Genomic DNA, 19625 nt, shown 5'->3' with positions numbered 1-19625 from the left:
AGCCATCACCAGGGCAATTTTCAAAAATCCCAATGTATTTGGAAAATGCTAATTCACATCTATATTTCTGTGCCCGGCGTGTGACACCCAAGTCAGAGCCTGTTAGAAAAAGCATCAGTGCTGACCGCCCGGCTCCCCATCTCCTGCGAATGCTGTTGCCATGGCGATGCCCCGCTTGTCGTGACTAAAAGAGAGGGGAAGCTGAGACACTATTGAGCTGGAAGGCTCTTCCAGAGATTGTCCATTTCCCTCTAAAATAGGACAGGTACATGGGAAGTGGCGTGGAGGGCAGGAGGAAACAAATTAAGCATGCGGCGGAGGAAAAGAAGAGGCTCTGAGATGAGGTGCCGGATGGACGGGAGAAGTAGGCGTCGAAACGTTTTGTTCTTATAAATTAAGCTTTAGCTCTGACGCCGAAATGAGAGTGACCCAGAAACTGGAAAACCTGAGACATAATGAGTGATTTAATTATGCTTGTTGATGAACACCACCACACATCTGGCTCTCAGAAGTGCTACAAAGTCACTTTCACTTGTGAGACCCGCGGAGTTCAGGCGCTCAGTCGAAACAAACATGTAGTCAAAGAGCAGATTCAATTTAAGCTTCAACGATTCCAAAAGTAAAGGACAGAGCCAGAAAATTCCTTTTAAAACCTCTTTCACTTACTTTGACCGAAACAGTCTTTATCAAAATAGCATTAACGTTTCTCAAACAACACTTTTTATTTGGGGGCAACACAGACCAGTGGTGGAGATACACAATCACACACTCATTATACATGACAAGTTTTATTCAGATTTTTTCCTTTTGGTGAGCAAAACTCTGCAACAAGCTAAATGTAGTTTAATATAAAACATTGTAGATTTCTGGCTCTTTAGCTAACCTTACTACTGCATCAAATTTCAGCCCTTCACTATCTTTGTCAGTCCACTGTTCGGTGATGGGCAGACACTGTGCGCTCAAGCTTTTTTGCTGAAAGTAGCTACCTGCTGAGGCTGGAAATGAGGTTTTGAGAGCAGTGTTTCTGGGTTCCTGACAGTGTAGAAAAGCGTTATAAAGGCACATTTAGACCGTTGTGTGTTGAAAAAAAATAAATCTAATATGATTCAACATGCTAGAAAATAGTCAACATGCTAGAAAATAGTATATTATGCAGGTTGCATCTTACAATAATGTTAATCACTAAACGGTAACTGTATACTTAATAAAACTAGTCAATAGTTATTTGACTGTTAACAGACAATGAAATGCTTTAGAATGCAGGAACTTTGCAACTTTAAAACACAAGAAGCTGAAACTTCTAGAAGAGTCAGTTGTAAAGAGTTTCACCATATACATTATTTCTGTCAGTTTTGTTCAGCTGCATTGTGTGACAAAAGGTTCCCATCACCAACACACTCAGTAATCAGAACTTCTGAGGGATATTATTGTGTTGTCATGTTAACTGCATGAGGTAAATCAACTTCCTGTAGTACTAGCTTGTTTCTTAAAGTGTTCTACAGTTCAGAGCCATAATTTCGGTGTTGGATGTTCATCCAGCATTTGCTTCTCTCATCTCACTTCCATCTCCTCACTTTTAATGAAAGGGCATGTTGGTGGAAGATGTCAGTTGCTTTAGCTGATGGCTAGCTGCACTGACTAATTTCCCATCCGGAGAGGTGAGCGCGTCTGGAAAGGACACACCTGCCAACACGGCTGTCAGCAAGCTTGTGAAAGTAGTGGGATAATTGAGCCGCTCTCAGAGATCTAATAGTGGAGAGGAATACAGCGGTATAATGGCCACTTTGCAGTGGGATTGCAGCAGGTGAAGCACAGGAGTTTTCCCTTTAATCCAAGGACCAAGCTCTCAAATTTGGACGTCATTAAAGTGACATGGCATTCAATAAATGACAGAATCACAATGTGCCTAATCACCGTCAGGTATTGATGGGCAACAAATGTGGTGATTTGTCTTCAGGCTCTTGATTACAGCTGCACGGGGCAGCCAAGTAAGAAGCATTTTTGTGAAGAGAAGCCTACGTCTGTGTGTCGCTCTGAGGATGGACACAATTGGGAAAGATGTGTCTTAAAATTTGGCTGAATTCCAAATACTATCCCTTTCATTTGAAAACGGAGTCCTTGCAGATTTTGAGACAGCAGTGCACAGGTGATCTTGGGTCGTCTGACTATCAAAGGGACAGATGGCGTTGCCAGCATCACTGTCAACATGACATATTGGTAGGTTAAAAGGGACACAGTGGCAGCTTTTTGACAGCCACAGCGGTAGTTTGATGATTGCATGCACACAAAGGATTTGCTTTGATGAAGATGAGGTGGTTTTGGCCTTGGTTGAACCTTGTAAACCTCAACCCAGAGAGTCTAATTTCAAAGATTAGCATAATTAAAAAAAAAAAAACGCCCCATCCTTCTCGGAGTCAAAACTAAGTCAAATCTGAACAGAGAACATAATGGTGGAAGACAAGAAACCTACAACCTCCAGATTGAGTGGCAAATGCTGTCAATTAGGGATGAACATTCATACATTTGTTAAGAAATGTAAACAAAAAAAATGCAAATTTTGCCCTGTATTCAGTAGACTGACCTTCCAGAGTGCAGATTCATCAACATGTTTGTGACCAAGTGTGATTTGTTTTTAGGTTAAGTTAACTTAACATACATGCATAATTGACGTAACTTAAGTCACTTACATTTTGTAATGTGAGCAACTTCACCTACATAACTTCCATTATGTAAGTGAATAGGGCCATGGAAGTAGGCTTGGGCTGATATTAGATGTTACAGAATATTCTGATATTTGACGTCATGTGCAATATTTTTCACATTATCCATTTGAACAGCTGTTGCTGCATCTTTGGGCTTTTATTTTGAAGCGATTATGCATGGGAAGCTGTCATGGCAGGGGATGCAATGCACATCCATATTTAAGAAGTTATCTGAGGTTAATTGGTCTGATGTTACCGTTTATAACAGTCCAAAAGTCATATAATATGTCATAATCAACAAACCGTTTGTGAGCATGCTTTATTCTGAAAGTTTAACATATTACCTATTATTGCTATAACTTGGGAGGAAGGAAGGAAACATGTTATCCATTGGCTTTTTTTGGTTGTTTGTTTCACTCTCCTCTCTCCATTTATAATGATATATTTGTTGTGTGTTAAAAGCCTGCGAGGAAAGAACTATTTACAGCTGCATTCAACTTCTTTGAGTAATATACTCTGAAAACAACAATATTGACATCCCACACTAAGACATCTAGTGACTGTGAATAGATATGAATGTTCAATATATTCAGCAGAAGCTGTCTTTCCCGGGTCCCCACTGGTCAGCAAATGTGGAATATCTGGAAGATGTGTTTCTGAAAGGGAAGGACACAGAATTTGATGAATTCTCTTGGGAGAGGTCGCTGAAGAAATCTTTACAAAATGGAGTTTGCAGCTTGTTTTACTCACTCACTCCATCATGATTTTAATTGAGGTCAAAAACACTGTTGTCCCTTTAGAAAAGAAACAAAAACATCTGAAGCTCTAAAAAGCTCTGGTTTCATTCCGTTATGGAATTTATTTAAGATGTGTGTGTGCATTTTCTGGCTGGCACTCGCTGGCTCGAACGGGCATTTGAGGCTCGCTTCAATTGAGGCACATATGCTGCCTTAATTAGTTTCAGACTCACAACTGAATATGACAGGTGACAAACAGGGGTCCCCCCTCCAAAACCTCTTTCTCCTCTCATAACTCACCACCTGCTGGAAGTTAAGTGAACCTCTAAGGTTCCGTCTGGCTTCCACACGATGAAATAGACAGCGAAGTGTAATCAGTCGGGATTTTTCTCCTCACCTGTGACACAAATCTGATGGTTTTAATCAGTCTGAACAGCAAAAGCTGCTTGGAGTTTATTAAACTGAAGATTATTAAACAGGTCACCGGGTGGCTCACTTATTTTGAACATTGCCTTGTTGTGGAGTCATACTTTAGGGTCCAAAGTTGTTCAGCAGACCTACTGGCAGTTGAGCCATCAGAACCTGTATCCAATGACAGCAGCATGTCAGTTGCCATACGCTTCAAAGTATTAAGCTGTACTTACTTCTCTGGCTTCTTCTCGTTGAATGTCTAACCAAACGTTGCATACGAATTATTGCTAACTTAACTTTTGAGTCCCGCATATGCAAAGCTAACACTGGAGGGGTAGGTCACAGCTCTTTCGTCCACTGAATGAGTCACTGGATTTGATGGGTTGAGTGAAAATGTGGTGCCACTTGATAAATCCATACTTACAGGAGAGTATATAAATGTATACATTCTCAATAGCCCACATTTTAAACCCCACCTTCCATTACAACAGCATGCCAGATTTGTATTTTAGTCAAAAGTCAAAATATGAAAATATTGTATTATGTCTGCATGCATCACTGTTTTAAATATACATAAATTATGATATGTTTTAGTTAGAATACATTTGTTTTTTTTTCTTCAGAATCTCATTAGGAAATATTGGTAATAGCGCTGTGTGTGTCTTCAGAATTTTTTTTTTTTTTTAATGTCCTTGCTTTAATCAAAACTGCTTGCACACAAACTAGTGAGACAATTTCACATTAATCCAAACTGTCAATCATCCTCATCTGGCACCCAGCGCTGCTACCTGCTGGAATGATAACACCTGCTCCATCTGAGCAGTCCCTCACCAACTGCTGTCACATCATCGCTCACAAAGCGTCTTTAAACCTCTCACTACCAATTCAGCATGTTACCTATGGTAACGATATATAAAATGATATTGAAAACATCAGTGTTATTGTCAAGCAAAATTCATAGTATTCCTATCTGTCACTTATCTCCCAAGTTTTGCTAGATACACTGAGAGAAATCACGACACAACAGTTTATTTTGTGTTTTCTCACTCATTTTAGCCTGGAATCATGTTAACTGCTCCCATAACCTGTTTGGCATTGGAACCTATTAGTAGCTGTCTTCTAAAAACCAGTGTGTGCCCAAGTGTAGATGAAACATAAAATCTACAACTGGATATCTTAGCTAAATTAGGTATATAAATACATATCAGGCAGGTGTGAACGCACAAAGTATGCACTGCAATCACATCGACGGACTTACAACTTGAGGTGTGTCAGTGTTATTGGTTTAAATTGTCTGTACAGTGTAATGTAACAAGACTGGACAAGAGTTATAGCCGGATTAACAGCTCTGTGCCACATATTGCTGTTAAACCAAAATTAGCTTGTATATGCGAGATGAGTTGGACTTTCTATTTAATGTCTTTTGTCTGGTTTGTCACCTCGCTTATTTCTCATCTCCATTGAGAGTGGCACATGTGCAGTCCCAGTTAGGCAGCTGCAAGGCGCCGACACAGAAGCCCTTACATAGCAGTGGTTAGATTTTGTGACATCTTTTATTTCAGTCTTTCTCTCAAACTCCGACTGAATGATGTCTCAGTGCTATGCTGCTGAAACAAAGACGGATGGAAAAGTGTTAACAAGTCAACGTCCCTCGCTGAAACGCTTCAGCATGTCCAGGTGTTTCCATCACAGCTGACTGAAGCTGTAGCAGCAGTAGAAGTAGAAGTGATGCTGATGGAAGTTGCATTTACTTTTGTGGACTTTTGGTTATAAAGCAAACGTATTAGTCAGCAGAAAAGTTAAAGGATCACAGAAGCAACTACAATTGATCCTCTGGGGATCTTGAGTGCCTTTGCCACATTTGAACCCATGTCATCCAATAGTTGTTGAGATAATATCGACTGAAGTGTTGGACAGACTGAACGGCCTTATGGTACTTTTACATGATGTTAAGTTAAGCATTAACATTATATACATTCTGACAGGGTTAGTAACCTTAGCCTTGTAAGTGAGGCAACAGAGAAGTAGCTAAGAGATGACTTTGGTTGACCCTGTCTGTCACATAACCCTCGCCTTGCATTTTGTGTCTGCCCCTTGAGAATATCCCTCATTCCTTTCGTTGACCCTAGAAGCATTATGTTGATAAGTCCGCCAGCTTCGCCTGTCTAATATGTATATCGTTACCGACCACAATGGGGAGAGAAGTGAGAAAGGAGAATGCTCAATAATAGCAGCTGTTAATGCAGAAGCCCATGGTCATGTGTCATTCTCGAGATAATGACTTCAGATACAGGTAACATGTTAATACCAGGTGGAAGTGTGAACTTTTCATAATGTTGTTGATATTTTAAGCTCCAAGCAGGCAGACGAAGCAGGTGGTGAGATTGAGGCTTGCATTATTTCTCCCGAGGTATGTGACCTGCATCTGCCTTGCTTTTGAATGCACTTATTATTATTTGCATTTAGGCTCGATGTTGCCATGACAGCGGCAAAGTCTTACAACTTCCATCCGAGACAGTCGTGCTGCTTCTGTTAGCTTGGCTGGGCCAGCGTTGACGTGGAGGACACCGAGGCAGAGAAAAGGAAACTTGGAAAATTCACAGTGACATATAAGGAAAGAGCTTTCAGCCATAGTATGGCATATGGGCTACATGTGTTCCTGAAATCAATACGATCCGTCTTCAGCTAAAATTGAATATCAATATCCAGTGCAAATGCAGCCCTCCCTTTTCTCTCCCCCTCTCCAGTGTGAGCTCCAGCCCCCTAAGCAAATGCTTCCTTCCGAGGCTTGGTCACTCTCTTGTGCCATCTTCTTCCCTTTTGTGGTAATCAGTCAGGGTGTTGGCAGGCAAAGCTTGAGTAAAAGTTGTCCCAATTTGGTTCCATGGTACTGTAACCAGGGATTTGTTATATTTGTTTGAAAACTCTATCAATTAACTACACCGTTATCATCATATATTAGACAGCCGGTACCGGAGATCTTCCATTGTCACTGGCTTTACTGGCTTTCAGTAGCACTGATCCAACTTCTGGCTATAATGCGAGCTGTATACGGAAAAGAGGAGATTTTCTTTTCCCTCCTGATGCCATCCATGCATGTAAGCTGGTCTGAATTTCCTTTGAGGTGAGGCTTGGATTAGAGGCTGACACCATGCAATCGGCCCTGCTAAAGGATTGTATTATCACTGCAGGTTTTTGTCAGCGTTGCCACACCAGACTGAGATTGTGCCACAACACTGCTGCTCAAAGACGGCCAAAATAGCATGACAAAGCAGGCAAACAGTGACTGTAGAGAACGTAGAGAATGTTCTGCCAGGCCTCCATCTTTACCTAATGGCTCGATTCCATTTTTTTCTCTAGCCATCACAGGTCTTTGTGACAAAGGTCAAACGTCACAGTGTTGTAGAATAACCAATCTCTGCTGTATGAATTAAGACCACGTCCTCACTGATTTGAACCATGTTTAATACACGTGGCCGTTTCTCTTATTTAAGTAGCTGTGATTAAACTATGGTATGAAACTTCAATTATAACAGTCCTTTTGAGACTTCCCTGACATTGTTTACATACATCCTCATTTTCCCTGGTGGGAGCTAGTCTTTATGTACAGTGAGAGCCTGCAGTAGTGTTGTCCACAGTTGAGCACTATGTATAGACAGTGCTTCGGCAAGAATATGGAGGAGCATATTTCGTCTGCACATCCTTACAAAAGAAGTGGTGTTGAAACCTCAGTGACATGGAGACCACTTGTGGGTCAAGCGGTGGCATTTGTCGTTTATGGCCGGTGCCGGGATAGGTGAGCCCGCAATTTTAGACTCACCATTTCAGCCTAAATAAGACAAATTTGCAGTAGGTCAGGATGCAAGCCAGTACACTTTACCTGCTGGTCTGTCCCACAACAGCAGCAGAGGACGTGTCAAAATGACTGAGCCACGGAGAGGGAAACTGCTGCACAGTCCACGAGAGCAAAAAACTTAACTAAACACAAGTGCAGGTAAAACACGAGGCGAAGTCAGAACCAGGGAACTAATGAGAAACACAGAAGATGCAGGGCTCACGTGGGAAAATAAACTGACAAAGACTAAGGGAAAAACACAGGCTTTAAATTCACAGAAACTAATTAAGGAATGAAACGTAGTTAAGAGGGAAGAAAGGCAGGAAAAGGACAAAGAATGCAAGTGAAGAGCAAAACATGACAAATGAGGATAGTACTTACAAAATCAACAGGTAATAACTAAACCAAGAACCCAAACCATGAAAGCAAGAGTGGGGGACGGCGCATTGAATCTGCATCCCCAGTCACGTACTTTGTGTTTGAATTTCGCACTACAGACTGTGGCGGCTAAATGAGCACGAGGGTCCAAGGCGCAGTGCATTCTGCATGGATCCGTGCATACTTTATAAAGGCAGCTGCGGTACGTTGCATGCAATTTTGAACCCAGCCTGTATAATCTGCCAGTCTGAAATTGAGGAGGAAAAATAACCAAGTAGTTATTAACCTTGACCAGTCTTTAACCGCAGTGGTGTCGGATGAGAGAATGCTCATACGAATCATATGTTACGAAAGGCGCTGACATCCTATGTTGTTGTTTATGAATAAGGACCCTGTCGACTTGTTCCCTGCATGCTAAAGAGGTGAGTGAAGGTTCAGATATTTACACGGATTCTTTCATTCGTTGATTTATGTAAATGCGTACAGTCAGCGAGGATTGGCTGCGTGCACGACCTTGACCAGAGAATGCACTACAGTCTGTTTACTGCATGTATGGAAATGCGGCCATTGTTTCAGGCTTCTTTTTCCAGGATTAGTCCCTCATTTCCTTGGCACAGTTCCTTCACCCAGGGCTGTCTGCTGTGTACACAGATCTACACAAAGCCCCCGATGTCATTTCACTGATACTATTCTGTCTCACAACACCAGGATACACACAGTCTCCTCTGTTGTTATTATCAATATACCAAGAGTGGCAGAGACACAGGACTCGACTTGAGGGAGTCAATTTAATCAGCGCCTTACATTTCTGTGACTTTGACCTTGACAGCATTTCTCTTTGGATGACTTTAACACAGTTTCACGTATTTACTTTCTGCTTTTTGACGATAAGTAATGTCATGTACTGTCACTCGCTTCTTTATAATGAACAAATCATCAATTGTCAGTCCGTTGTTTTTGACCTTATCTCTGTTAAAGTCAAGAGATTCCTAACACAAGGGAACGCTCAGATCTCAGGCTAAAAAAAATACATAAAATCATTCGACATGATCACACACACACGCAAAGCAGGCTTCTGGCCACCCTTCACAGCCACAAGCATAAATCCTGGGGAGTTTTTCAGCCGCTGTTGAAATGACCGAGGTTGGAGGCAGCTCAGTGACAGCGGGATGGGAGGAGAGTGTTGGCGGGGGTGTGAGGAGGGGGCTGATAATCGCACATGAGGGAAGAAAGGGCAGTCTGGTGGATGGAGGGAAGCTCCAGTGGGCCTCTTCTTTTTTTTTTTTTTTCCCCAAACACTGTCTCCATTAATAGGACTGATGTGCATCTCTGCAACAAGCTGCAAACTCATTTGGCCTTGGGAGCCATTGAGAGTCCTCAATGTGTTGGATAAGTCACCCCTGAGACCACTAAAAGCCATTATTGGAAGGTGTTTATCGAGCTAGCCGTGGCCTAGATACAGCGTAATATCCTGAGAACAGTTATAGCCCATAATTATATCACATTTTGGCTGAAGACCGGCCGTGATTAGATTAATGATGAATAGCTCCATCAGAAATAAAAAAAAAATGGTTCCTGAGGAGATGATGAACTATTGGCTTATTTCTGCAAGAAGCGGAAACATTTGGCCTCATTGTTTGGCATCAAAAAATTGATCAATATGTGGACAAAGATTTATATTACATGAGGATTACTACAAAAACATGAATACCAGCTTACTTTGTCTTCGTCTACCAGGTGTTAACCTTATACACAAGTCATGCTTTGGTCAAAATAAATATATTGTGTTAAAATATTGCAACAGCAGCAACATTCATTGATATTAAATGTATTAGCATGAAAAATTCAGGATTTTGTGACACATTGAACTGCCCCAGATTTAACAAAATTAGTGCTTCATTGTTTTTTACGTCAGGAAATTAAATGTCAGTCTTACGTTGCTCCCCTCGACTGACATAACTAATTGAAGCTATCATCAAAATCTGTATGGCTGAAGCAGCAGATAGTACATTTAGTACTTTATTTCAACTCTTATCAACTTATTATCAACTCTTTAAACAGTGGCCAGATTTTCCAGGTCTGGAAAGTGAATCCAATGTGGATGTGACCTTCATCTGCAATCTGTCTAACGGCCAGCTGGGGGCGACTCCACTGGTTTAAAAAATAATTCCAATCGTTTTTAAGTTTATGGGAAAAGCGAACTTCTCACTTAATTTATTACTTCAGTTAGCAGTTTTGTAATGAGTTTATGGTCTCAAATGATTTTGTTTTCAGTCTTCTTCAACACAACACGATGTTCATATTGGGTAAAATAGGCGATTATGTAGATTATGATTTCAGGTGTGGCTCCCTTGTGAGTGACACTGGCTATCGAATCTAAGGAAACGACTTACATGAAACCATGCTGATGATCGTCAGGCTTCTGAGCTTGGAGTGGATTATTGTGAGGAGAATCTGCTGGTTGCGTTATGAGTGTACCACAGTTTTTGGAGCTCGTCCCACAGGATATTTTGGCCAATGCTGCATTGATTTGATCCATATTTTATAAAATACCTGTCTCTTGAGATCCCCTCAATTTTCTGCTAGCAATTCTGAATTGCAGGCGTACCCTTTCAACATCACACATTATGTGGTTGAAATCCTGAAGCAGAGGTGCTTTGGGTTTTTACTGTTACTGTACAAGACATCAAAAATAATGAGGCCTCTGAATCACAGACAACACATTTCAGAATCAGTGATCGGGCTGCAAAGTCAGAAATATCTCTTAAATCACTGGTTATGTCAAAATTTTATGACATCGGTGTTTAACATTTTATTTTCAACTTTTTTTGACCCCTAGCTTTTTTTTTTTTTTTTTTCTTGGGCCCGGTGTTTTGTTTTGTTTTTTCACCGCCACCGCTGTCTCCTTAAAATGAAGAAGTTTTTGATGTTTTGAAAAAAGGCTCCATAAATCTGAGGCCAAGTTGCTCTGTATGTAAATGGTGAAGTGCGTTACCCGGGAGGCAAAAGATTTAACTGACATTTTTAAATAGGTTCAATGAATAGGTTCATTGGGACTTTAATTACATTCACTCTTTAACCGAGAGTGTTGTAGGCAATGGAAGTGGATTTTGACAAGCCAATGTGCTCTTATGACACCCCACCCACATAGCGCTGCTGTATTCCTGATTGTCCCTCTATCTGCAGGCAGCACGGGCACACCAGTAAAATCACTAATGCTTAATTAGCAGATTAGGAGATCCAATTAGCAGATCTCCTCTGTCTCAAATCAAGGCTCTGTCAACGTCCTATGAAAATGAGATACTCCACGTTCCCACTTAAGGTGGGCGTTTCTCCCCCTGCCAAAATGACCACTCTGGATTGACTCCTGCATGCTTTGTTTAGCCCCGTGGACACTTTGTGTGAAGCCCATTTGCGATTAATCATTTATAATTCAGTGAGACTGAGCTGTGTGTCGGTGTTCAGATATGTCCAGGCAGCACGGACATAATGCGGAAATATGAAGCTTGAGTCTAAAAGCCCCATGAGGGTCATGGCGAAAAAATATTTCAGTGCTATTTCTATAATGCTTTTTTTTGCCTTTTGTTCCTTCTGAGCCGCGTTAATATGGCTCAAACACACCAACCTATTTCGGCCATAGATTGCAAACGTATTTATAGGTTATACAAAAGAAATTCTCACCATAACGTTTATGGGGCTCCATAGATAGCAGTCCTGTTCTGAGATGAATATCTTGGGCTCCAGCAACAAGGAAACAAAATGTTTACCATAGCAAATTGGTGTTCACTAGACATTACCTTGTTGTGCTTTTTGATAATTTCAAGAACCAAATAAAAAGATCCAATCTTTGTTGTAAATAGTCGCTTTAAGACCTATCTTAAGGTTCTGACTCACAACCTTTTATGTATAAATTATAATCTTTAAAAAAGCTGTTGGACTGGATACGGAGCTTCTGAGGTGGTTGAGACTGAACCAAACAGGCAAAGTCCTGTAAAACTAAGACAATAAGCTAAAACATGCTTAAAATCTCAAGACAGCTGCAGACTTTGGGGATAATTGTGTTGACCTGATTGAAAAACATTCGGAAAGGCTGTCAAACTTCACTGGAAATCCTCCTCACGATCCCAGAATTCATTTTCATTCTTTAAACTATGTATGTTTATAGCTTTTTTTCCCTCTTATTTTATTAGTAATACCAAAACATTGTTACTGGTTTCAGTTTGATGCTTTACATTCATGAAAATAGTGACTTTTATGAAAAGGCCATCATTAGAATTGATTAAAATGTGCGATTATTTGATCACTTAAACAACAACCTGTGCGATTTGAAGTTCGTTTGCTGTTTAAGATGATAAAGAAAATAAAGGACTAACGTATTTAACTCTAAAAAAGTAATACATAAGTAACACTTACCAATATGCCATGCAAATGCTTTGTGTTGTCACTGGGTCTGAGTGAACTGAGAAACTGACAGCAGCTGTCATCCAGACACTCCTTTGACCCGACAAGCAGGCCTCTCTAAACCCTTTTTTATTTGATCGTTGACTTCATCACTTCAGCAGTAGCTTTTATTATAACTGTCTGGCAAAGTTCAAGACCCAACAAACAAGCGATCACTTTGATTTTGGGTAAGAGTGTGTGGGTGTGATGACTGAATCAAACTTTCATTTCTTATTCATTTTTTTAATCAAATCCACCTTAAAGAAGACTTTGCTGCTGTCAAACCAGGAAAAGAAAAAGAGGATGTCAGTCATGAAAACACACGCCACCGCAGCTAATTCTACAAAATCATCCTGTGAAAACAATGAACGTGGATTTAATTTTATTTTTTTATTCATTTGATTTCATTTTGTTGCACATTCGGGGCTGTTAGGATTTCAGGAGGTGTTTGCGTGAGAGAAAATAATTACTCTTTGAGTTATTTCTGCTGTTCCGTGTCACGTATGGACGTATTGTTTTTCAATACATACCATTCCACAGGTTCCTGACTTAATACAGTATTGCTTAGTTAGTTGGGCACATACGTGTTAATGAAGTGTCAGCTCCTACAGAGAGATGACAGGAATTTAAACTATTTTTAATTCCCATCCAGCAAATTAACAGAGTATGCCTGTTAATATTGGATAAAAAAAAGTATTCAAATAAATATACAGTGAATATCTTTTAGCCCAGTTGGTATGATACCTGTCAAAGTCAAGCTAATGGATATTTTTCCTGCTGCCATGAAGAAGGCTTTGAGGGAATTTCTTCAAATTTGGAACAAATGTCCACTTGGACTCAAACACATTTGTGGCCATTACTCAACAATTCATATGAGTATGACACATACTATGTGAAATTATAATACCCACTAAAGAATATGGTGTTTATTCAGTGCAACAGCTCAGGAACAGCTACTTCATCACTGCATGGAGGTGTACAATCATAATGTGGTAATTGACCTTTTTTTTATATATATATTGTGACTTGTTTTCCTATTTTTGGGAATTATTTATTTAAAGTATTTATTCAGGTATTTAAAGTAATTCCCAGATCTCAGCATTTAACTCATATTAAAGTGAGAACTTTCCACTGTAGTCGGAGTCACTCATATGATTGGTATTTAACGGTTCCCAGAAGATGATTCCTGCAGATTTTGTTGACCTATTGTTTGATCTTTGTGTCCTTCTCCATCATCTTGTCAGTACTCCTCTTGAAAAGCATTTGATGCCTGAATGTTCGAAACTGAACCTCTTTATTTTAAATTCAAGGTTCATTTAGCTCATATTCTACAAAACGGGATTGCATAAAGAATTTTTGGCAGCAGTTGAATTTATTCTCCTCAAAAAACACAAATGATATAGACTGATGTAGTCATAAAAATTAAAAATAAAAATTTTCAGGAGTCAGAAGTGTCTCAGCTAGAGGAAAGAAGCTGCGCTGTAGTCTGGTGGTATGGCAGCAGATACTTGAGTTTCTTTTGCCAGTTGGCAGCAGGGTGAAGAGACTGTGACTGGGGTAGCCTTTCAGACCGCTCACCTCACAGAATACCACTAATGCTTGGTAGATGGGTACACCACTAATGCTTGGTAGATGGGTACAGATGATGTTTTAATCACTCCGCTGTAGAGCCTCTCTGTCACCACCAGTGCCAGTTTGTCATGTTTCCAGTCAGCATGCTCTCTATTGCTCAACTGTTCAAAAGTTTGAAGAGATCTTGGACATCAGAATTTTGGCATCTGAAGTTTCCTCAAGAAATCCTTGCAGAGATCAGAAAGTTCCCAAAGATACAAAATATGTAGGCAGAAATTGACCATAGGACATCTAAAAAAAAATACTTTTTTTTTTTTGTTTGTTTGTTTTTTTTCGTTTTTCATGAAATGGTCATAAACAAGAACTATTGGATTCAAACTTTCCCTCTGGCACCACCAATAGGCCAGACTCTACATTTATAGCCAGCACTGGTAAAGCTCTCGAGGGCCAGTCTTTTTTTTTACTCAGGTTACTTAGGTGCACAAGGCAGATTCATTATAGGATGAAGCAGCCTATGATATGATGTTTAGACGTGTGTGCTTCGGAGACCTCAATGTTCTCCCCTCCCTCTTAAATTAATTTGAACCTGGGAAAGTTTGAAATAGACAACCCGAGAATGATTCTCTGCAGCCCTCCGAGCCGCCCCCCCTCCCTCCACCGCCCTGACCACACCAGACACACCAAACACACGCTCCATCACGTCCCCCAAAGCCAAAGTCCACATTAACATCGTAATAGGAAAGTGTGTTAAAGCACAGCTTCAGCAGCCTGACAAGAGCGAATTGGATGTCAGAAGGATTCCTGCTCAGTTTAATTGAATCTGCCCAGGACTAAAAAAGAAAATCTGAAGTCAAAATAACCTATTAGATCTATCAGGTAATGTTTTGTTGCGTTTGACAGATAGCTCTGCTCTGCCTCCCCCCACCTCTTTTGTTCCTGCAGGTTTGGTAATGCAGGAGTGTAGAGGTGGGCGGTAGCTGATGTTATCCATGATGTTTCTCTCTGTTTCTGTTATTCGTTAATAAATTGTGGCCTGCTCTTTCTGTTTCCTGGAGCTCACTCAGCAAATCCCTCAGGTGTAGAACTAGGCTAGAGGAGCGTGTGGAGGGGTTTTAGTGAGTTACTACAGCTAATGGATGGTGGGGGCTGCTCCACGTGGTCTGATTGTTAAAAACTGGCTGTTTGTTCAGTCCACTGACTTTACTTTTTCTTCCATTTCCTAGTTTCTATACAACAAGGTCTTTAAAAAAGACATTAGCTCAGAAGTGAGGGTCAAGTGTATGGCATAATGGTATCTTAATAAGCTAAAAGCAAAGAAAAAATGCATTAGTAATGTATATACATTACAGTGCTGAATTAATTCCAGCAACTTTCAGCCACATGAATCATCGCCCCACCACTCATCCCACTCACTTTGCCATACCATAGGTGGTGGTATTGATATAATCAAGTGCTCCTTCAGTGTGCTGTGATGGACCAGTGACATCCACAAACGCAGAGTAGCTTTGTGTTGTCATGGATTTCTACACGTGATCAATAGCTTTCAAATAGCATTAGAGCTACGAGCATCAGGGGCTTGTTGTCCAGTCCCAGGCACTTTTTTTAGCTTAAGGTTTTCCATGTTAATCGCCAGGATGAAATGTGGGACTTTAAGTTTCTGCAGACCAGTGATGCATTCACATTGTCATAGAAGGCTGCCAAGCCAGTGACCATAGTTCAGGACTGAGTTTCAAAATTTGTAACATTTGAAGACTTGATATTTGATACGAAGTCGGGACAGTTTCCAGTTATGTTTGTGAATACAAAACTGGATGTTTTAAGAAGACCATAGAACATTTCCAGCTGTGATCTGAACAGGTATTTTAAGTCAGAATGTGATATTTTACACACCCTGACAGAGTGATTTTTGCCCCTAAACCCAACCTGAACAGATGCACAATAATGACAGAAACATGTTAAATAGATAACAGACTTGAGTACATGAGATGCCTTTTTTCCAAAACACAGTTTGTATGAGTCCCAGTTTGTGTGTCGGCTACAGTGGCACACCCCTCTCCTCATTGCATATGCATTCAAGGGAGGATAGTGCAAATAATGTGAGACATGCTAACAGAGGTTGATTATGTATTCCAGTGAATAGACTGGGGCCAAGCTATTTGCCAGCATCAGTTTCACAGAGAAAATGCTCCCTGTCTGAATTTGAGGTGTAGACATAGTGCTGATGAGCCACAAGTAAGATTGTACTAGGAAAAGAAAAAAAACAGGCTTGTGTGTAACTGAGTACACACTATTTCCGTGTATAACCGAAATGAAGCAATTAGGCTATTATTCAATAACACAATATCTATTGTTAAAGCAAAGAAAGGTAGACAGATGTTTTCATTTGTGTTCATCAGAACTTGATCAATTATGAACCTTAAAATCTCTGCAGGATTTGTTTTAAGTGAAAGTGTACCTCGTTAAGAGTTAGATAAATGCTGAAGATTATAATGTCGTTTTGTAAGAAATATTTTTCGTAGTACTAACAGTTTTTTTGTTTTGTTTTTTTTTTCTCAGATGGGCTGACCAAAGTAATTATTTTGTCATCAAGACCACTACGTTATCATGTCTTTTCAGAGCTTAGTGATCATAGAAACTCACCTGCACTGGCAGACTGCATAATGAGCTCCTGCTTTAGTAAATCAGGCGCTGGATACACACAGATTGCAGCCACAAATGTAATAAAAACCGCAGCCCACAGTCGTGCAGCGCCATTTTCTTAGTAAATCTGACCCTGAGTGATTTCTCCCAGTCCAGGAGGAATATGGTAATTCCGTTCCTGCTCAGTTTAATCAGTTCCTGATTGCAATCTAACCCGTTATTGTTGTGGCAATTTTGCAGAGTGGTTATTAAAATGTCAACCAGATAAAGAGGAGGCAAACTGGTCTTCTGAGAATAACTTCTTGTTACCTTTTGTTTGTCGGAAATAAAACAAACAGTACCAAAAGAACACATACAGCAGAGCATGTGTTACTGTATTTATGAAGCTATGAATGCTACAAAAAGTAATGGAGCAGAGCAAGAAGTCAAGCTTTTAATATAAACAGCCCAATCCAGTAAGCACACATTGAGACTATTAACAATCAACAAAGTGTAGCGGGGGGGGGGGGGGCGTGGAAGCCCATTTCTGTGGTGGGCCATGGAATTATTTTCATCCCCTGAAGGGGGAATGTCCGAAAAGGTTTGGAAAACTATTGGGTTAAAAGATTTGATGTGGATAAGTTAACCTGAGAATCTGGGAGTTGGACATTATTACAGTGGGACCCATGTGAGCAAGTTTGTCCACCAAAGACACTGATTTCCTTGTGATTATCAACCAATGAGAATCCACACATCCGACCAACAGCTTTCAGGTGCCAGAGTGAAAGATAAGTCACCACAGAGTCGTCTCTCAACCTCAGTTCTGAAGGCCTTTCTTGAGTTTTGCATGTCTTAATCATTATTATTTTTTAATGTGTTTATTTCCTCTTGTATCTTTCTTGTTTAACGCAATCTTTAAATCATATCTCATGAGAATATATTCCGTTAACAATGGTGTTCGTGAATACTCCATGAATGAATTAATTTGAGTGACCTTGTCTGATTCATTACACTTATGGGTGTTTATGGGATAAATCATTCTGTCTTTTATTCCTCTAAATTTAATTGAAATATATTACTTTTCTTGTAATCGCTGCCTTGAGATGCCACTTTTCAAGACTCTGGAGGGTTTTAGGCAGTCCTCATTGTATGTTTTTTCTTATTGTACATTATCTATTTTTACAGAAACACAGACACAACAAAGTTATGACCCCTGCAACAAGTCAACCACATGGTGACACATCTTTTCGGTCGTTTGAGTTAATGGCAGCTACATGTTTCAGTGTGGACAAAGCAGCAGTTCTCAGGCCCTGCAGCTCCAAAGTCTCTGCATTTAAATAAAGTCTAATCTACATCTCCATCACATTTAACTGTCAGACATCTCAGGAGGGATGTTCTGGCTGACTGCTTTTCCCACAATGTCACACTGAGTGCTGTTATCCATCCACATTGAGTTTGCTCTGCTTGCAGATTCACGGGCTGGAGAAGGAGCGCCCAGAACAGTGGACCACGCGGTGATCGGAGGGGTGGTGGCTGTGGTCGTCTTCGCCATGCTCTGTTTACTCATCGTCTTGGGGCGCTACTTTGCAAGACACAAAGGTAGGCTGATTTTAAGATGCACTGGGCGAGATTATCGTAGAGTGGGCCTAAAGAGAAGTGCATCCAAGCGCCACTGTGCCCATCAGCCTTAATGAAACCATGGACAGTAGCCGAAAAATAGTCACCATTCACACAAAGTGACAAAGTAAAGCAGCAGTGAGAAAAGAGTGTTGGACTCACCAACACTGATTGACAGATATAAACCGGTGCAATCTGCCAGTAACACACCATCCCACCCCTGTGCTTTACCACCATGTTACTATAGTTGTGGAAAATCTGAGGTGTGTGCGCTATGAGGATTCAATTGGCTCTGCTGAGATTTTGACTAACAGCCACCTGGCAAATCAAACATTAGACAGGATGCACAAACTGAGTTGGGACGATAAATATAAAAAAGCCCAGGGGGATACTGTACGACTTCACCAATCAATCTGTTATTTACACAGATTAAACCAAATACAATTAAATTGGACAGAATCTGCATCTTGAATGAACTCACTTTCCAATTCTGAGTCAGTTTTGGAGGAATTATCGCTGCACACGGCGCAGCAGCAGAATCCAAAAGTCATAGGCATCACAGTCGAGCCATATGCCATGCAAAACTTAAAAACAGAGAATTCTCAGAAAGAAGAAAAAAGTTGAAACATTAAAACTTATGGCCATATCATGAACCTTTGACATCAGTAAATCATGTCGAAGAATTTCTCACTTCTCAGTGTTGAGATCTATTAAGGTCATCAGTAAATAACAGTGGATAAAAATACCTCTGCCGCCAGCTGTTCCTCCTACGTTGGAACTCTGTAGACTTTATCCCTCACTTTGTGGATTAAAGTCTCTCACCGCGTAAACCAAATAGTGAAACAAGATAGATAATGGAGCATTTACATTAAGGAAATCAACAAATCGCATGACTTTAAAATATATACATATGACAGAGTTGGAGCCTGCCCTCTTCAGGAAACAAAAATCACGTGTAGACGCATGCTGCACAGCGTAGCCTGACTTGTACCCCCCAGAAATGAAACTGCATGTCCCAGCAAAGCAGACCACAATGACTGTAACTGGTCTGGTTGGTAGCATGGCATTTTCCATTGCAGTTGTAATACAGGGGACTGTGACCTGTATTTCAACAATAAACACACCACCCTCTTCAGCTGTTGCAGTCCTAACCTGGAGACACAGCTGCGAGCTGAAGAGGTGGGTGTGTTTACCGGGGAAAGTACAGCTGGCTATCTGCTTACCACCACCAGCAATGCAGACAGGCTAGCAGATATGTAAGTTCTGACTACAGCAACCATAAATCAGCCTTATGGGTCATAATATACTTTGTTT

At 40.6% G+C, this 19625-nt stretch overlaps 1 protein-coding gene across 2 annotated transcripts in view; it reads left to right on the top strand.

Annotated features, from left to right (window-relative positions):
• Window positions 1-19625, top strand: part of cadm1a (cell adhesion molecule 1a) — a 394713-nt gene that overhangs the window by 367950 nt on the left and 7138 nt on the right. For both annotated transcript variants that reach the window (XM_037120290.1, XM_037120284.1), the window contains one exon: window positions 18165-18293. In XM_037120290.1, coding sequence (XP_036976185.1) covers window positions 18165-18293 — 129 coding nt within the window. The remainder of the gene's footprint in view (window positions 1-18164; window positions 18294-19625) is intronic.

The sequence above is a fragment of the Acanthopagrus latus genome, chromosome 13 (assembly GCF_904848185.1).
Source record: "Acanthopagrus latus isolate v.2019 chromosome 13, fAcaLat1.1, whole genome shotgun sequence".
Classification (NCBI taxonomy): Eukaryota; Metazoa; Chordata; class Actinopteri; order Spariformes; family Sparidae; genus Acanthopagrus; species Acanthopagrus latus.
The sequence above is the reverse complement of the archived record's forward strand: the minus strand, read 5'-3'. Positions and strand labels throughout refer to the sequence as shown.